General features: G+C 40.7%; 1 protein-coding gene across 1 annotated transcript; it reads left to right on the forward strand.

The window, feature by feature from the left end:
• Positions 1–8,927: 8,927 nt before the first annotated feature.
• On the forward strand, positions 8,928–18,226 carry ube3a (ubiquitin protein ligase E3A). Its single transcript, XM_038716654.1, has 11 exons — positions 8,928–9,206; positions 11,915–11,958; positions 12,244–12,548; positions 12,640–13,850; positions 13,961–14,105; positions 15,323–15,528; positions 15,956–16,120; positions 16,323–16,478; positions 16,563–16,636; positions 16,755–16,898; positions 17,155–18,226. Coding segments are annotated over exons 2-11 (2,529 nt in total). The 5' UTR covers positions 8,928–9,206; positions 11,915–11,956; the 3' UTR covers positions 17,276–18,226.
• Positions 18,227–18,270: the final 44 nt, after the last annotated feature.

An 18,270-nucleotide genomic window follows, 5' to 3' on the forward strand; every position in this document is an offset into this window, starting at 1 on the left:
AAAGGGACAAATAAGACCACCTTCAAATTAGTGTCAAATTAGTGTCAAAGTCAGTGTTACAGTTCTGTGTAGCCCAGTGGGCAGGTCATGGTATTAACGGTGCCAGGGTTAGGGGCTTTATTCCCAAAGGATGCACTGCACATGCTAAAAATGTAACTTCTCATGATGTTGAAAGCCTCTTGGGTAAAAAACATACACCAGTTTGCAGTTGTAACATTCAGCTCTCAGCCTCTCTGTTCTGCTCCGCTCACACATCTGTACAAAGGTGTGAAATAAGAGACCCTGAAGATGGATTATCTTTGGACTGGTGTTGCAACGGTTTGTCTTTGCCTGGTGTGCATAACATCTGCGATGGCTTTCCAGAGGTGGGAGCGTTATTAATGCTGAGGGAAAAGGGACAGACAAGACTCTGCTGATTCTGCCTTTGGTGAGCCGCTGTAACAGGATGGCCAAATTACTGACCGCCGCTGCAAGAGCAGGTTCCTCGTCTGACTGTAGAGATAATGATGAGTCCTCTACCCTTGCAGTGCTGCTCTCTCCATCTCTTTCAAAGCCCCTGTGTAAACCAGTCGGATTGATCAGCTGTTTTTTTTTTTTTGCATACTGTGTGCCTAAGTGTGGAACTTTTGTGCCATTGTGCAAAGCTTTAGTCTCTGCACAACAATGCTTTTTTCTGTGATTTATCTGCTCTCACTGGCATTAGATAAGCAGCACATGCAATTAAATGGATATTTGTCACACGTGTCACATATTGTTATGAGAATTAATGTGAATGATTGATAATATAATTAAACAGGCTCCTCTCTGGAAATGAAGGACTCCTCACAGTCTCCTCTAGTATTCTTTCATTTTCATTAATGACTTTTTTGATTACCTGCCGTCTACAGACAGACAGGAGACTAATTCTGCAGAAGCTAAGGAAGTTTGATTAGCATTTTATCATAGAGGAGCTTCATTGATCCTGGCCATTAACGTCGCCTTGACCCACTTCATGACCCACTGTTTTAACAAGTTTAAATCAGGACATTTTCAATTTCCTAAACTGCCTCGTATATAATCTGGTCCAATGAAACCGTCAGAGAGCTGGATTATGGGAATTGTTTATGTTTAAATGCCTTGCAGCCTCTCCTCCCCACTTTTCAAAGTGTAGAGTTCTGCTGAGAAGACTTGAAGGACTTGTTCAGTTACACCAGTGAAGCTATGCATCACTTTTGATTCCAAATAACAAATGAAGGCTTTTTGCGAGCCAGGGCCATCTGTCTTCCAGTTGGTGGAGGCATTGTAAGGCTCCATTCTGCACTATCACGTAGGAGTGACATAGCCAAAGCATTATTGCTGTTTTTCAGTCTAACGTCCCACTGACACAGGAATTCATCCAACAGAAACAGCAGGGACACATACTGGACAGATAACACAAAGATAAAACACACATAAACACCTAGGGGTAGTTTATAGTCTCCAGTTCCCCTGCAGGAGGAAACAGGAGCACTGAGAGAAAAACAAGACTGATAATAATAGTTTTTATATTTATATGATAAATTAAACAGTAACTTGGTAACACCTGGCGTTAAAGTGTTTCACGGCCCTCTCTGGTTGAAAGTTGAAAGTATCTTTCACCTCTGACCACAGCCAGCATTCCTGATAGGTGTGGTCTGAAGTGTGAAGTGTGAACCTGTGACCTCGCCCAGTAGTGATGTCACAGTGTCCTGAAGTACACCTGTACATCACTGTAGCAAGTTGTGAAGGTAAACAGCTGGAGGTCAGCAAAAACAAGACTTTCAGGGGGTGTTGATTTACTCTTTAATATTTAATATAAAATGCAGTACATCCACAATACAGTACATAACGCGACAAAGAGGCTACGGGCATGCTAGCAGCACTGTGAGGCTATATTTAGGCACAGAGGTGGTTTGTGCTAAATGCTAACATCATCATGCTAACATTCTCACAGTGACAATGCAACATGCTGATATTTAGGTGTAATGTTCACCAGGTTCATTATCTGAGTTTGCCTATATGTTAGCATGCAAACATTTGCTTATTAGCTCCAAATATAAAGTGAACCTGAAGCTGATGGGAATATCATTATCTTTGCAGGTTATTGGTCATAAACCAAATGTGAGACATTTCCCAGAGGAAAAATCTTTAATATTCTTTTCTTTAACTCTTGAGAAAAAAAACTAAGATCTCAATAGTATATCTTTTTGAGATCACTCCAATCTGAACTGTTGCTCCTAAAATCCCTCAGGAGAAAAGGATGAGATGAAGAGAGATTGAGGTTTTGAGACTTAGATAAGAGAAATGGATACTGAATTGAGATTACAATAGGAAAAATGAAAGTAACAGATGAGATCTCATCATTGTATCTTTTTGAGTTCCTCCTGAAAAGCAGTTGGGAACTCTGGGGAGATGTTTGTATTACATTATTGTCTGTGCTTGGAGAACTGTGCTAGAGGCTTTCCCTGAGCTGGATTTGAACCCTGCTCCTTAGAGGGCAACTACACTGCTGCTGCGCTATCCAGCTAAAATTAACAATGAAGGACTTATTGTCTTTAAATAGAATACAATTTTTCTTCATTTAAAAGAGGAGAAATACCATATCCACATTTAAAGTCCTCAAAATTCTACTCACATAAAAGGTATAAAAGTATTCCATAGTGAATGTACTTAAATATCAAAAGTAAAAGTGCTCATTAATGAGAATTAATCTCTAAACATCATGTCAAAGTATTGGCTGTTCCAGTTATGCTGGCTGTGACTACCTTAACCAACTGGAAAGCATGACATTTGAAAGTGCATTAAAGTACAAAGCCCCCATAAAAAGAAAATACTCAACCTCAACATTTGACGTAAGTAAAGTACTTGAGTAAAATAACCCCTAAGTGGGGTCACTAAGACAAAACTGAGAAATATCTTGGAGCTTTTTTTCTGATCCACATTCTGGAGACTGAAATTACACTTATTTGGATACTGTAGAGATCTCATCTTTTGATCAGAGTAAGACAGAGATGGGTTTTTGCTCCTGAGGCCAATATGAGAAAACTGAGACACATTTGAGAAGAATCACGAGATCCCAGGAGTCATAGCTGAGTTTTCTTTGAGCTGTTTCCCTGATCTCATGGTCCAATGTTCAGGAGACTTATTTAAGATCAGTTAGAGATCTCTTGTTTTGATCAGAGTAAGACAGAGATGAGTTTTTTGCTCTTGAGGCCAATATGAGAAAACTGAGACATATTTGAGAAGAATCATGAGATCCCAGGAGTCATAGCTCAGTTTTCTTTGAGCTCTTTCTCTGATCTCATGGCCCAATGTTCAGGAGACTTAAACAAGACCTACTTAAGATCAGTTAGAGATCTATTGTTTTGATCAGTCAGACATAAATGAGATTTTATATGGTTGTTTCTCCTGAGATGAATTTGAGGAGTGGGAGAAAAGGATCACCTTGGTATTAAAAGCAGCTCATTTGTGTCTAGGAGAAAAGAAGGAAATACTAGCGCCACCGTGTGGTTCATCATCTGGGGACAATGGATTTCTGAAAAAAATACAATACCAATCCATCCAGTAGATGTTGATATATTTTAGACCGGACCATTGACCATCATTGCCATCACTAGAGTCACACAGCTACGATGGCCAAAAAACAACACTCAACGCACAAAAAGAGCAGGGACATGTTTCAAACAGAGGACGTTCATGCTGAGTAAACTATGTGAGGCATAAACCAAGATGTAAGCAAATTCCTTCTTTTTGCCTCACAAACATTTCAGTCGACCGTTTGCCCGCCTGATGTGATGATGTCAACATTCACGTTCTGCTGAACAGTTGAAAATCCCCTGAGTGGATGAGCTTGGATTATGAGCCAGAGGTGAGAGGGCTGATAATAAATGTTCATGTATCCTGATCACAGACAAGACATCAAATCTGTCTTGATTACCTCAGTGACCCCTGTCTCTGTTCGCTGTATGGCACACTTCCAGGAATTGCTTAACAACCATAATAAAATAATCCTACACTCCACACTACAGCCCCGTCCTACATGCAACCTTCACTGTCCTGTCCTGAACTCCGTACCACCCTGCAGTCACATTCCTCAACTGCTAATAGTACAACTGAGGTTAATTAATATATTCCGGGAAAAGAGATGTGCCATGATGATGTCAATTTTAGGCACTCTTAATCCATATCAAATGGCTGGAAGGAAAATGATATAACCATAGATTATCACACATACAGTAGAAAGCAATGGTCACCAGTATCAGCTAATGTTCGGTGTAAGACATTTACCTGAATCAGTGGCTGCTAAAACCCTAATTCCCTCAATTTGAAACATTACACATAACACAACTGCAGAGTAAAGGTTGCTTGGGAAAGATGAAACATGTGTGTGCTGGAGTGTAACGCTCAGGCTACAGTGTAGATTAATGGAGTTGCCTCCTTTTCCATATCCTCTGTCATGTTCAGCTGTGATTGAGTGAATGAGTGCATCAGGGCAGACGTCTCTCAAGTTGTATTTAACATCTCTACAAACTAAGACAAAATAACAAACAGGCAAAGAGGATCATAATTATAAAATTATATCTACTACCCTTATAAGTTGAAGCCATGGTGTGTTTCACAATTTGAATTTTATTTCACAGTGCAAAAAGGCTTTTCATATTTCATTATTTGGTTTTCAAACAAATTAAGGGGAACTCTGTTAAAACAACCATACAGTTAGAACCATCTATTTTAATCATTTAAAATGTTTTTTAAAATAGAGCAAATGTCTCAGAGGCCAGTGGTTCCCACCCTGGGATATTTGAGGAGGTCAAAAGATGATGGCAGATAAAACATATAGACCCTACACAGAAACAAGTTTTTCACTTCAATTCGATTCAATTCAATTCAATTTTATTTATATAGCGCCAAATCACAACAACAGTTATCTCAGAGCGCTTTCCATAAAAGAGCAGGTCTAGACCGTACTCTATGATGCTATTTACAGAAACCCAACAGTTCCAACCAAGTGCAAGCACTAGGTGACAGAGGCAAGGAAAAACTTCCTTTTAAGAGGCAGAAACCTCGAGCAGAACCATGGCTCAGGGTGGGCGGCCATCTGCCTCGAACAGTTGGGGGTGAAGGAGAGAGAGGGGGGGGGGGGGGGGGGGGGGCAAGAGAGGAACACAGAGAGAGAGAGGGGGATGGAAGGAGAGAGAGAGAGAGAGGAGGCAGCCTACACAGTATACACACAGAGGTACAGACAGTAAAGGTGATGTTGCTATAGACTGAATGAAAAATGGTACAGATATTTATAGTGGTAATGATAATAATCGTAATGTTAATGATTATAATAACAGTAGTAACAATAGGACTAGTAACAATAATTGTAGCAGAGGGTGTCGAGCAGGAACACGGGGGCAGCTGGTGACTCGCAACCACAGATCCAGACTCCACAGCTCCAGAGCCAGAAACACCTGCAGGAAGTGACAGGAGGAGAGAGTAGAGGGACGAGAAAGCACAAGACTACCGGAAAGGGGAGGAGTCGAGTTAGTAACATGCATTAATAGAAAGAGGTTGCATACAGAGGGAGAGAAAGAAGAGGAGAGAGGAGCTCAGTGCATCATGGGAAATCCCCCGGCAGTCTAGGCCTATAGCAGCATAACTAAGGGATGGTTCAGGACTCACCTGAGCCAGCCCTAACTGCCTCCTGAACCCAAACTGGAACCTGGCTCCACAAGAGAGGAGCTTGATAGCTGATAGTTTTAAACACAACACTAACATATTATCACTTTTTAAGTTGATATGGTGAGCTTGTAAGCAAACAGTTGCTTATTCACACATCCAGCAGTTACGGAGCAACATTGGAAGTCATTTGGAGTCATGTTTCTGACACACTGATGAACATTAAGTCCAATATTCACATTATTTTATCTCTGTTTTTGGTCTCTACCAACTCCTGAGGAAAATATCTGACTCCAATATGTTCACCAGCTAACTGTGTCTGTCTGCTGTTGAGCAGGTTGTATCAGCAAAATTGTATCAAAAGTAGAGTACTTGTTGGTCAACTCCTTTCAAAGTGTTATGTTATTATTTATGATATTATTGGAATATTATTACCAATGCATTAACAAGTAAACCACATTTTATTAACACAGCTGGTCAAGGTAACTACAGCATATAACCATAACCCTGTTGGGTAGTTTAATCTATAATAGTACATCATGTTCTACACATTGTTTGTATGTTTTGTGTGTAAAAATATGAAAAATAACAGTGAATTAAAAAGCACAACATTTGCCTCTATAATTTAGTAGAGAATAAGTATAAAGCAGCATAAAATGGAAATTCACAACAGAAATAATTAGGTACTTCAAAATTGTACTTCTGTAAATATACTTACCACCATAAGTGATGAGGGGTTACCAGTCAAAAGAGCAGCTGTGTGGAGGTAATTATCTATACTTATCTATACTATTTACAGTATAATGTGAAATAAATAATCCAAAACATAGACAAAATCAATCATTCACCTTGTGAGAAAGTGTCCATGAGCTGCGTGCCTGATGCTTTGTGTGCTTACAGTGACTCCCAGTGTTCATGTGGATTACTGCAGCCACTACTAGAGTCGTGCCAAATCTCCACTGAACAAAATTATAAAGGCAACACTTTTGTTTTTGCCCCCATTCATCATGAGCTGAACTCAAAGATCTAAGACTTTCTCTATGTACACAAAAGGCTTATTTCTCTCAAATATTGTTCACAAAGTCAAAGTCTGTGTTAGTGAGCACTTCTCCTTTGCCGAGATAATCCATCCACCTCACAGGAGAGGCATCAAGATGCTGATCAGACAGCATGGATATTGCACAGGTGTGCCTTAGGCTGGCCACAATAAAAGGCCACTAGAAAATAGAGACAAAAGGATGGAAATTAATGCTGTGCATGATATCCTTTTATTCAACATGAAATGTGTATATTTGGAATGTCCCTCATATAATCACAGAGCTAATTTTAAGACATATCTATTATTAATAAATGTGAAAAGTAGGTTTTTGGCTTTCAGGAACATGCTCTTACTAACCTATGTTACTGCAAGGATATCAGTATATTTTTATCTGTATTAGCATGTACAACCCTCTGTGTATGAGCTACATATAACATTCTGATAGATTCAGAACGTCCCACTAAGTGTAAAACTCTATATCAGGCTCGAACGCTGACAGAATAACAAACATCTCCTCAGCACCATGAGACCGATGCACATGGATTAGATGATGCATAATTTACAAGGCCTTATTGCACAATGAGATGGCAGGGGGTTGAGTACCTGCTGCATATGCCAGGTTTGATTTATGGTTTATGTATATGATTTGGATGTTATGAATTAGATTATACTGTGTTGGCCTCCACCAACACAATCATGGTTCTTAGTTTTCATACCCGTTACACTTTGTGTTTTCTGCCACCTCTGTGTGTAATTTTGCAGAGATGTATAATCTGGGGAAGTCATCATACTGAATGTATTTGACAAATCTGTGAATAAACAGCTCTCTGGTGCAGGAATTAATCAATGGAGTAATACCACTATAATACCAAATACATTATATGATTTACTGTATGTTTTAGCCAATAGGTCTATGATAGAATTTCTCACTCTTTCACATATTTGTGATTTATTTATTTTTGATACTTAAAGTGCATTTTGTTACCAAGGTAAAATGTTATAGTGGGACTCAGTTGAGTATTTTTTACATTGTGGTATTGCTTTATTTATGTAGCCTAAAGGATCTGAATACAGTACCACTGCTTCACATAGGCAAACGCTGATAGAGTGCAAGTGTCCTAATGAATAGGCCTACTCACACATCAAAAAACATTCATGTGATGGTCTTTGTTTTTTATGTTTGTATTCCTATCTTACATTACTAATACCTCTAAATATATGGACATCCAGTGCTGTGCAAAAGTGTGGCTGGTGTGGAAAAAAATCTATAAAGAATGCTTTTTAAAAATTAGACATGTTAATTGATTATAGGGTATCTATCAATTAACGAAATGCAAAGTGAGTGAACAGAAGAAAAATCTAAATTAAATCAATATTTTGTGTGACCACCCTTTGCCTTCAAAACAGCATCAATTATTGGCAGGTAGGTTGGCCCAAATAACTTGGAGACCGAAGGCCACACGACGTTTTGAGGTCTGTAGCTACTGACTCCGCAGAAAGTTGGCGACTTCTGCGCTCTGTGCGCCTCAGCATGCGCTGACCCCGCTCTGTGATTTTATGTGGCCTACCCCTTCGTGACTGAGTTTCTGTTCTTCCACTTTGTTATAATACCAGTTGACCGTGGAATATTTAGTAGTGAGGAAATTTCACAAAGGCTTATTGCACAGGTGGCAACCTATCATGTACCAGGCTTGAATTCACTGAACTCCTGAGAGCGATCCCTTCTTTCACAAATGTTTGTAGAAGTAGCCTGCATGCCTAGGTGCTTGATTTTATTATCCTGTGGCCATGGATGTGATTGAAACACCTGAATCCATTGATTTGCAGGGATGTCCTAAAACTTTTGGCAATATAGTGTACATGTAGGCTATGCATATTCTTTATTGGCCCACTGTCTTTAATTCATCCACGTAATGTATTTCATGTCAAGCTTTTAGACGGTGTGTTTTCTTAAAGTTAGTGTGTTTATGGCACTTTACAGTGTGTGGATTGCACTGATTGTGTAGATAGAGAATAAGAGTGAGTGTTTTTTTATACAGTCTATGGTCTTCACACATAAACGTCCTGCCTGGTTAAATTGTTAACAACGTTTCAATAAATAAATGAAATGAGCTTAAACGCTGCCATATTTATGTGTATTTTTTTTTTTTTTTTTAATGATATAGTTTATTTCGGGTGTGTTTTTGCTCAAGGTGGGAGGGTGCATGATGTTTGACAGCCGCGCGCTGCATGCCGGGATATATCATGCTCTTGTTTACAAGATGGTAGCGAGGGTATTTTGCTCTGACTTACAAACAATAAGGTATTACGACTTCCTAACGTTGCCACACTTGAGCTTCACCCAGGCTGCGTGTCGTTGAACAAACTGAAGGTGTTTTAAAAGGAGTGTCGGGGAGTCGAGCGGACTGAATGTCGCTGAAACAGCAGCTCTCAGGCTGACAGGACGGGTTTTTTGCACTGTCACTGACTGACAGACAGACAGGATATACCCCTGTTCAAATCACAGGTTAGTACAAGAAGCTGGCCGAGACATGGCGTTGTTTGGTGTCTTGTTCACTTCCTTAGCTTGTTAATTAATATATTTAATAAGCTAGCTTGAGGCGGTAAAAGTAGGAAAGCACCACAAGTTGCTGTGACCAATATAACCAGTGCTGTCTGACAGCTCGCCAGTCAGCTGTCAAGTTTTTGCAAAATCACGTTGGTGCTGAAATGTTGCTAATGTGGCTAAGTTAATAACTAGTGCGCGTAATGTAACCAGGATGCATACACTGGTTTAAAAAAAACACACAAAAACTAGACATGTTTTTCTCGGATAAGTTAGGTCATGGGGAAAAACGCACCAAATTAATCTGAACAGGCGTAATAAAAATAAGGTTTTAGCGTCATACAGCTGCTCTCAAGCTACGTCTCTCGCAGCCCAAAATCAGTGGCGCCCCCAGGAAATTTTCTTAGAGGGGGCCACTGAAAATCCTGGGGTGGCTCACTAAACCAAAAGCCATAACTGAATTTCAGAAATTCTATTATGCAGTAAATACACTAGTTGAATACTGCATAAAAATATGAGTTAAGGAATCACAGACTGAATTACTTTGGTTTCTTATTTTACAGTTAAAATTGTCTAATGTCCATAGACTAAAACCAGTTCAGTTAACGTTCCATAAAAATCCTGTTTGATGTGGTATCTGTATGTGTTAGGCAATTAATTGTTCTTTAAATAGGCAAGTTAACCTTTTCCTTAAAAAGACAAATACAGCTTTTATTTGTAGGAGTGCACTGACGGGGAGGAACAAAACATTTACTGTGAACAAGCCTACTCAAGATTACAGACATCATGGATGTCAATTTTCCTTTAAATTCAAATTGAAATGAAATATACGATATGTGTCTGTATAGTGTTGTGTAATTATTTGTTAACATAATAAGTTTGGTGTTACAAATAACTAGGATAGTTATTCTTGCAATATCCCACTTTTTAACAACCGATTTGACTAGTGTCATATTTATATGTAAAAATGGTGGAGCACCAACCATTTCAAAACATAAATACCAGTAAAACTACACTACTCTCTCTTGCTTCTGTGTTTTTTAACATGTCAACAAACAGCATGGCTCCACAAAACACATGAGAGAGCATTTACACAAGTTACAGTACCACTGTCACAAACGTAAATTAAGAATGCAATATTTAAGCAGACACAACCAAGCTCAGAACAAATGAGCCTACAGGGCCATAGGCAAAGAGCAGTAAGCTCAACACCAATGAAGTCAACGACGCGCACAGACAACGTTTTAGGGATCCAGAGCCTTTCTATAGCCGTTTTCCACAGAGATCCTGCAATCAAAACGGAAAGACTGTATGCCACTGTACGTTCACATGAGGAGAAAGGCTACACAGCGGTTTTTCCTCTGGGCAAACTTCTGGGTGACTGAAATTTTTCAGACAGTCCGCCGACTCGTCGTGGCCCCGCAGTGTTTGTTGTACTGCTCACTGGAGCGCCTGTTGGGCGCAAGTAACGTTGAGCCCAGTTTCACAGCATCGTCCAGATGACTCCCTCTGTTCTCATGTTTTGCAATCCTTTCACAAACAAACAAAACAGGCACAGGACAGTCTCCCTTGAAACCATAACATTAACAGCTGGTCACATACAATAATCAGTCTCCAAATTAAAAATGGGCATTGTTTCCGCACGTGGCAAAGCAGCGGTAAACTTATTAATTATTTGTAAGGGACGGTACGAATTTGTTGGAGTGGGGAGGGGGACTGAATCTTATATTTAATTTCATACAAAAAAGCGAGCCCTATTAAACATTTCTTTGGACATAGAAAAAATCTGCTAGACCCTCCACTCCATATCTCTGTCCATATTTACAGTGTGGCAGATGTAACAAAATGGTGTAAATACAGCCACTCTCTATTTTGCAATAAAAACCTTAATAAAGGAATAAAGAAAATAATAAAAATAAAGAGCCACTACAGCCACTGAATAAGTGAACCGGAAAGGGCTTGAGCAGTCCTGCTTTTAAAGAGCGAACCCTAAAATATAAGAATGCACTTTAACACTGTCAGTATATTGAAGTTGAAGTCACGCTGACGGACAGGAGAGAGAGTAGAAAGCTGTGTGCCGCAGATGTTTTTATACGCCATTGACCCAGCTCTTTTACGCACAGCTGAGTTGACTGTTACGCACGGTGACACGAACAGTTGTTACAACTGTGACTGAATGAGCGAGGTGATAATAAATGGGTGTGTCATAAAGCGATGCGTCAGTGTCTCTTAAACGTAGTGAATGAATTAGAGTTTGTTTAATGAGTGCAGCGATGATTTAAACCATCAACTGATTGATAAAGCGCAACAGGACGCAGTGTCCTGCAAAAAATGTTCTAACAGGTTTGGAAAGGTAGAGGCAAAGGGCCACATCAGCAACAGTAGATGGATGTGAGGTGAGGGCCTCATGTCAGACACACCAGACCCCAGAATCGCCCACTACCTCTATGTCTGGGTTACAATTCTCAATCAGTATGTGCCTCAAACATCAAGTGTAGGTTGGGGTATACCAGATGCATGCCCATTTTCCATTATGATACATAGTTCATGATGACTAAAGGGCTAAAACCTAAATCCTTGGTTGACCAAGACCCATTGATTGGATAACTTGCTGTTTATTCACAGAAGGCTAAGTAAAATGTTACATTATTGCTGAACTTTTCTTTCAGACTGTAAGTTAAGCCTGCAGGAGGGTACCTGAATCCAGCCGAATGTAAGTCACTGTATTCAGACTTCACACAACTAGTTAAACTAGTAACTACACTAATATACATGCAACTAGTTCAACTAACATTTGTCCAGACTCTGTGCCATTATGTCTTTACCTTTTAGAACAACATGTGTAGAAGTGTTTGCTCAATATTCAGTTGTGTTGGGTAGCGAAATACACTGAATATATTTCATGAATTGCATTGCAAGAATGTGTTTATTTTTTTGCTTCTGACTATAGATGACTTTGAATCATCAGCCTGACTTCCTGTTTAAATATCTCACGCAGGAACAGAGCGGCTGCAAAGCATCTGATTGAGCGCTACTTCCGACAGTTAACTGAAGGCTGTGGAAATGGCGACTGCACGAATGAGTTTTGCGCATCGTGCTGTGATTTTCAACCTTTGGATAACAATTCAGCAGCCGCCAAAGCGCTTGAGCTGTTTAAAATTAATGCCAAACTCTGCAATCCTCACCCCTCCAAGAAAGAAACATCTGACAACCCACATTCAGACTCCAGTGCCAACGACAACACTCATCTGGACAGCAGGATGAGCAGTACAGACCTCTGTCCCACCAAGGAGGACTTCTCAGGTACTGTAAAACTGACCCTGACTCTCGTGGGCACTGGCTTTGAATCAATTCCCTGTGTTAATAAAATATTCCTTTTGTTGTTTCTGTCCAGATGTTCACTATCTCACAGAGACCATTGTATGTAGGATCCTGAGTTTCTGCGAAGAGAACGGAGACTACTCTGCCCTCATCCGCATCATCGGCAGGGTTTTCTCCAATGCGGACGCCCTGGTGAAGAGTTTCAGGAAGGATGAACTCAAGACTACTGAAAACCTCGACTCTTTTAAACCCACAGATATGGACAAACACGAGAAACGGAGTGAGCAAGCCTTAGAGAAGACGGGTGCGTCCTCTGCAGCTGCTCTATCAGATGAGGGGCATGATGAAGTGTTCGAACCTTATGAGGTTACGGTGGACATCGACGCCGTGAGGAGAGTCTATGACAGACTCCTAAACATCGACCAGGTAGAGGCAGCTCTTGTAAACGCTCTTATTTACCTCACTCCAAATATGGAACTTGACCTGGAATACCTTGATGTGTATGAAACCAACCCAGATTACCTGAATATCTTCATCATCGTGCTGGAGAACAGTAACCTTCACAGCCCGGAGTACCTGGAGGTGGCATTGCCGCAGTTCTGCAAAGCGATGAGCAAACTGCCGGTCACTGCGCTCGCCAGGCTGTCAAAGCTCTGGTCTGTGTACGGTCTCCCGCACACACGCCGTATGATGGAGACCTTCCAGCAGCTTATCACTTTCACAGTCGTCAGCAATGAATATGACGGCGAAAATCTGGTAAATGATGACGAGGCTGTGGTGGCTGCGACCCAGTGTTTAAAAGTTGTCTTCTACGCAAGTATCCTGGGTGGTGATGTTGATGTGGAGCACAACGAGGACGACGAGGAAGACTCTGAGTCCGATGAGCTCACCCTGCATGAGCTGCTGGGGGAGGAGCGCCTCTATAAGAAGGGTCCCCGGGTCGATCCTCTGGAGAAAGAGCTGGGCGTCAGACCGATAGATAGCATAAGACCCCTCATCCCCTTTGAGGATTTTATTAACGAGTCAGTGAACGAAGTGGTGGAGATGGACAAGGATTTCACCTTCTTCAAGGTCAACGCCGAAACCAAGTTTTCTTTCCAGAGCTGCCCCTTCATACTCAATGTCATCACTAAGAACCAAGGACTGTACTATGACAACAGGATCAGGATGTACAGCGAGCGACGCCTCACGGCCCTCTACAGCATGGTCCAGGGCCAGCCGCCTAACCCCTATCTCAAGCTAAAAGTACGCAGAGATCACATCATTGACGACGCCCTTGTCAGAGTGAGTTACATCATCATATATTACTGTTGCATGTGCATGGAATGTCAAATTGAGGCACAGTCCTGCTTGTCAGTTACTTCAACATCCACCTCACCCCTTCTGCGTTGCAGCTGGAGATGATCTCCATGGAGAACCCGTCTGACCTGAGGAAGCAGCTGTTTGTTGAGTTTGAGGGGGAGCAAGGTGTAGACGAGGGAGGAGTTTCAAAGGAGTTCTTTCAGTTGGTCTTGGAGGAAATTTTCAATCCTGACATAGGTGAGATATGAAATCACAGTGATCACAGACTTTTACAGTTTTCCTATTTGCTTCCTATGTATGTATGTCCCACGCAGAAAACCCCTGCGTCTTTTTCATTATGTTATTTCGAATTGTATACATCTCATTCACCTAAAATGCATGCTTTATGCTTTCAGAGCTCATTAATAACAGCACTTTCAATAATGATAGGTTGGGGATCTAATTTACATTTTAAAAAAAAAAGGAAAGCTTGAGTATACCCAAAACTAATTCAACCAGCGGTGAGATGTCGCTGTTGGGTAGATTTAACAAATGGCGCTTTTCCATTACCAGTATCAGCTCAACTCGCCTCGCCTCAACTCTACTCAACTCTACTCGACTCTACTCGACTCCGTTTGGCCGTGCAGAATGTAAAGACAGCGGTATGAAAACCTTTCAGCTGTGTTTTCCTCTGCCGTTGTTACTGCAGTGGTCTGTGTGACAGCGGGACCAGAGGGCTCTGTGAGCAGGCGGTTGGCCGGCCTCGGGAGCTCCTCCCGCGTGTTGACACAGGCTTCCCCCGCCGCCACTACAAACAGCTCGTTTGTAGTCCAGCCGCTTCCCTTTCGAAAGCTAAATGCGCCTCATGTAACGCTCGCCAAGCAGCTACTCCGACACGCCCTCAAAACGCGGAACGTGGAAAAACAGTGAGCTACAGCACACACCTCTCCTTTCCCCTTACCCTCCAGGCAGTCAATGGACATAAAGTTGTTACTGTGATGTAGAGACAGAGCTCAGTTAAAACTTTATGGATGAAAGATACATTTGTTACAGATTAATAACTCACCACTCTGAAACTCTTGCTCCAGTCTATGTTGCCAAGCTGGTCGGCAACATGTATAACCGAAGCGAAGCCATGTTTGCTTCTCACTCCCTCCCCTCTGTGCTTCTGATTGGCTAGTAGTCCTTAACTAGGAACTGCACATGTGAAACTCCCAACAAAGATCATTTAGAGACAAGATGTATCACTTCATAGCTAAAACGAAGCCTTCAACACAGGGTGAAAATAGGAGCTGCAACAATGTGCAGTATGACAAAAATATGGTGTTTTTTGAAAACGAAACCATGTAAACCTGTTCTGGTACAACCACTAAATAAGATTTTGAACCTGAAAATGAGCATTTAATCTTTAAATAAGTAGAAGTAAGTATTTTCCTTACCGGTATTTCCCTCTCTGTGTTTGACTTTCTGTACAGGAATGTTCACCTACGACGATGACACAAAACTCTTTTGGTTTAATTCATCTTCACTGGAAAACGAAGCACAGTACACTCTTGTTGGACTCGTTCTGGGACTCGCCATTTACAACAACTGCATCTTAGACGTACATTTCCCCATGGTTGTCTACAGGAAACTCATGGGCAAGAAAGGGACCTTCCTGGACCTGTCAGACTCACATGCAGTACAGTAACTTTCTCCATAGTTCACATACAAGGAAAAAACACATCAGTTCAGTTTTTCCAGATATGTTTTGCAGACAGCTTCTATTGCTGAAGATGTGTTTGGTATTGTAGCGTTACTAGACAAAAAAAGTATGCAGCAGTTGCTGGAAAGAAACTACAAGCAACACTTTGGGAAACCTGCTTATTCACTTTCCGGCCGAGATTTAGATGAGAAAATTGATGCCTCTGCTCGCAGTTGTTTTTCCTATTTTCAGATAAAGATGGGTTAGCTGTTTCCACGTTACTAGTCTGCATGCTAAGCTAAGCTAACTGTCGTCTGGTGGCTGTAGCTTCATATTTATACATGAGAGTGGTATCAATCTTCTCAACTAACTCTTCCAAAATCCAGAAGCATTTTTTTAACAGCCAATGCTTTTCTTCTTGCAGGTTCTCTACCAGAGTCTGAAGGAGTTGCTTGAATATACAGGCAATGTAGAGGAAGACATGATGCTCACCTTCCAGATATCACATACAGACCTTTTTGGAAACCCGGTCTTATATGACTTAAAGGAGCAGGGAGACCAGATCCCTGTTACAAAGGAGAATAGACAGGTGAAATATCTTAATTCCTCAGTGTTAGAGCTGCGGGAACTGTGTAAAAAAAGTGTATAGAAACATCACTTAATATACACATAATACACGACTCACTGTTCAAAGATTCACATTCATTTTGCTGTTGTTATGAAAGAATGTAAATAATTGCTTTGCTGTGCGTATAACTGGTGTTTTTGCCCTTTCCATCCATAATCCACAGGAGTTTGTGGACCTGTATGCCGATTACATACTGAACAAGAGTGTTGAGAGACAATTCAAAGCCTTCAAAAAAGGTTTTCTAATTGTCACAAATGAGTCCCCACTGAAATATTTGTTTAGACCTGAGGAAGTAGAGATGCTTATCTGCGGAAGCAGGGTGAGGAAACAAAATTTCATTTAGATTTTCTTTATTTTATTACCAGGGTCTTAAGACTTGCATAGCAATCTCTTTATTTCACAGAAACTTGACTTTGAAGCACTTGAAAAGACAACAGAATATGATGGCGGTTATAGCAAAGACAGTCAAATAATCAAGTAAGTCTGTTATACGTTTCTACACTAGTAAAGTTGAGACATGGTTTGAGCAGCAGGTCTCATTACAAAATTGCCACTGACTGGCATTGCTGCTTAAAGTTGTCTTTTGTGCTCACAGAGATTTCTGGGAAACGATTCACTCGTTTGGAGAGGAGCAGAAGAGGCTGTTTCTTCAGTTTACTACCGGCACAGACAGAGCACCAGTTGGCGGGCTCGGCAAATTAAAAATGATCATCGCCAAGAATGGCTCCGACACAGACAGGTACAGAACAGTCAGCCTTTTGGAGGTTTTATTTCGATATTTTCAGACACAGTAGATGATCAGGTAAGACCTTTTGCCCCGTTTGGTTTTTAGAGAGGGCAGATTCAATCAGGACATTCTGTCTGTAATGTCAAACATACCTAAAAATATACCAGTAATAGACAGTTAGTTACTTCTTTGTTATTTTGTCCTTGTGTTTATGGAATGAGTAAAGATTCAAAATGTTCTTACTCTTCGCTTTCATCCTGTTTTTCAGGCTACCGACCTCTCACACCTGCTTTAATGCACTGCTCCTCCCAGAGTACTCCTCCAAGGAAAAACTGAAAGAAAGACTCCTGAAGGCCATCACTTATGCCAAAGGATTTGGGATGCTGTGACAGATCCACAAAGAAAGTCTTCTGACTTCATTTGAACAAAAAGGGAGAATCATATAAATACAGAGATACAGAGTATAGGACATGACATGAAACAAAATGCTGCAATAACCCTGTGCCTAACCAACCTCTACCATTCTCCACTGTCAGCCTTTCACTCTGAGGCCTAACTTCCTTTGAGAGTTAGTTTCAAATACCGTAGATTAGGTTTCCCAAAGAGTTTAACACTTAAATGATTTTTTTGTTGTGTATTTTGTTTCTGGTCAAACGTGCACAATATTTGATTTGTGAAACTGTGAAAGTGCACTTATACATTGAGTTGTAGTGAATGCCAGCACCTACAGTATATTTATTGACATAATCTGATTTTTCTTAAAAATTTTTGTTCTTCATGGTGTAGCAGTATTCAGTCCTCTGCTCTGAGTGAACTGAGGATAATGGTGCTCCTTGGTTACAATTGTCATTGTAGTTTATTGAGGTGAAACTTTTTATATTACTGCTAACCCAAAGCCCCACTGACAAGCTTATATTTAAACTGTCAGTGTGAGAACAAACTCACCACTAACCTAAAGGTCCTAAAGGTTATTTTAAAATATTTATGTGTTGTGCCACTTGTATTACATATAAAATGAATGCTGTGTGTTGTGAATCAGCGAACCTGACCCTATCTGGTTTCAATAGCTTGCAGGGTTTCACAATGTACTTACTGACTGGTCGGTTCAGACTTTCACATCCTAAAAGAAATGTTTCTCTTCCCTTGGTTTGTTTGCTATGAAGTGTTTTTGATTGCACACTTGTACGCTAAGTGCAATTGCCAAATGTGCAATGCCTGGAAAAGAGTAACATGAAATGTTTTATTTGGCTGAATATCTCAGGTACATAAAGAATGTGCAGATAATGTGAAACTCTTATGTAAATCAACTGTAATGCAAATTAAAAAAAATCTATAAAATGTGTCATTAATATGTCACAATCGCTGCTGCTGTAGTCAATATTTT

This window comes from Micropterus salmoides, unplaced genomic scaffold (genome assembly GCF_014851395.1).
Source record: "Micropterus salmoides isolate LMB-PRFRI ecotype aquatic unplaced genomic scaffold, ASM1485139v1 Ms_hic_scaffold_13, whole genome shotgun sequence".
Lineage (NCBI taxonomy): Eukaryota > Metazoa > Chordata > Actinopteri > Centrarchiformes > Centrarchidae > Micropterus > Micropterus salmoides.

What these genes read in the sequence shown, in the direction of transcription:
- ube3a (XM_038716654.1), top strand. An exon ending in TGCTTATCTGCGGAAGCAGG is followed by an intron (nt 16,479 to 16,562) that starts GTGAGGAAACAA and finishes TTTATTTCACAG; the next exon opens with AAACTTGACTTTGAAGCACT. An exon ending in AATGGCTCCGACACAGACAG is followed by an intron (nt 16,899 to 17,154) that starts GTACAGAACAGT and finishes CCTGTTTTTCAG; the next exon opens with GCTACCGACCTCTCACACCT.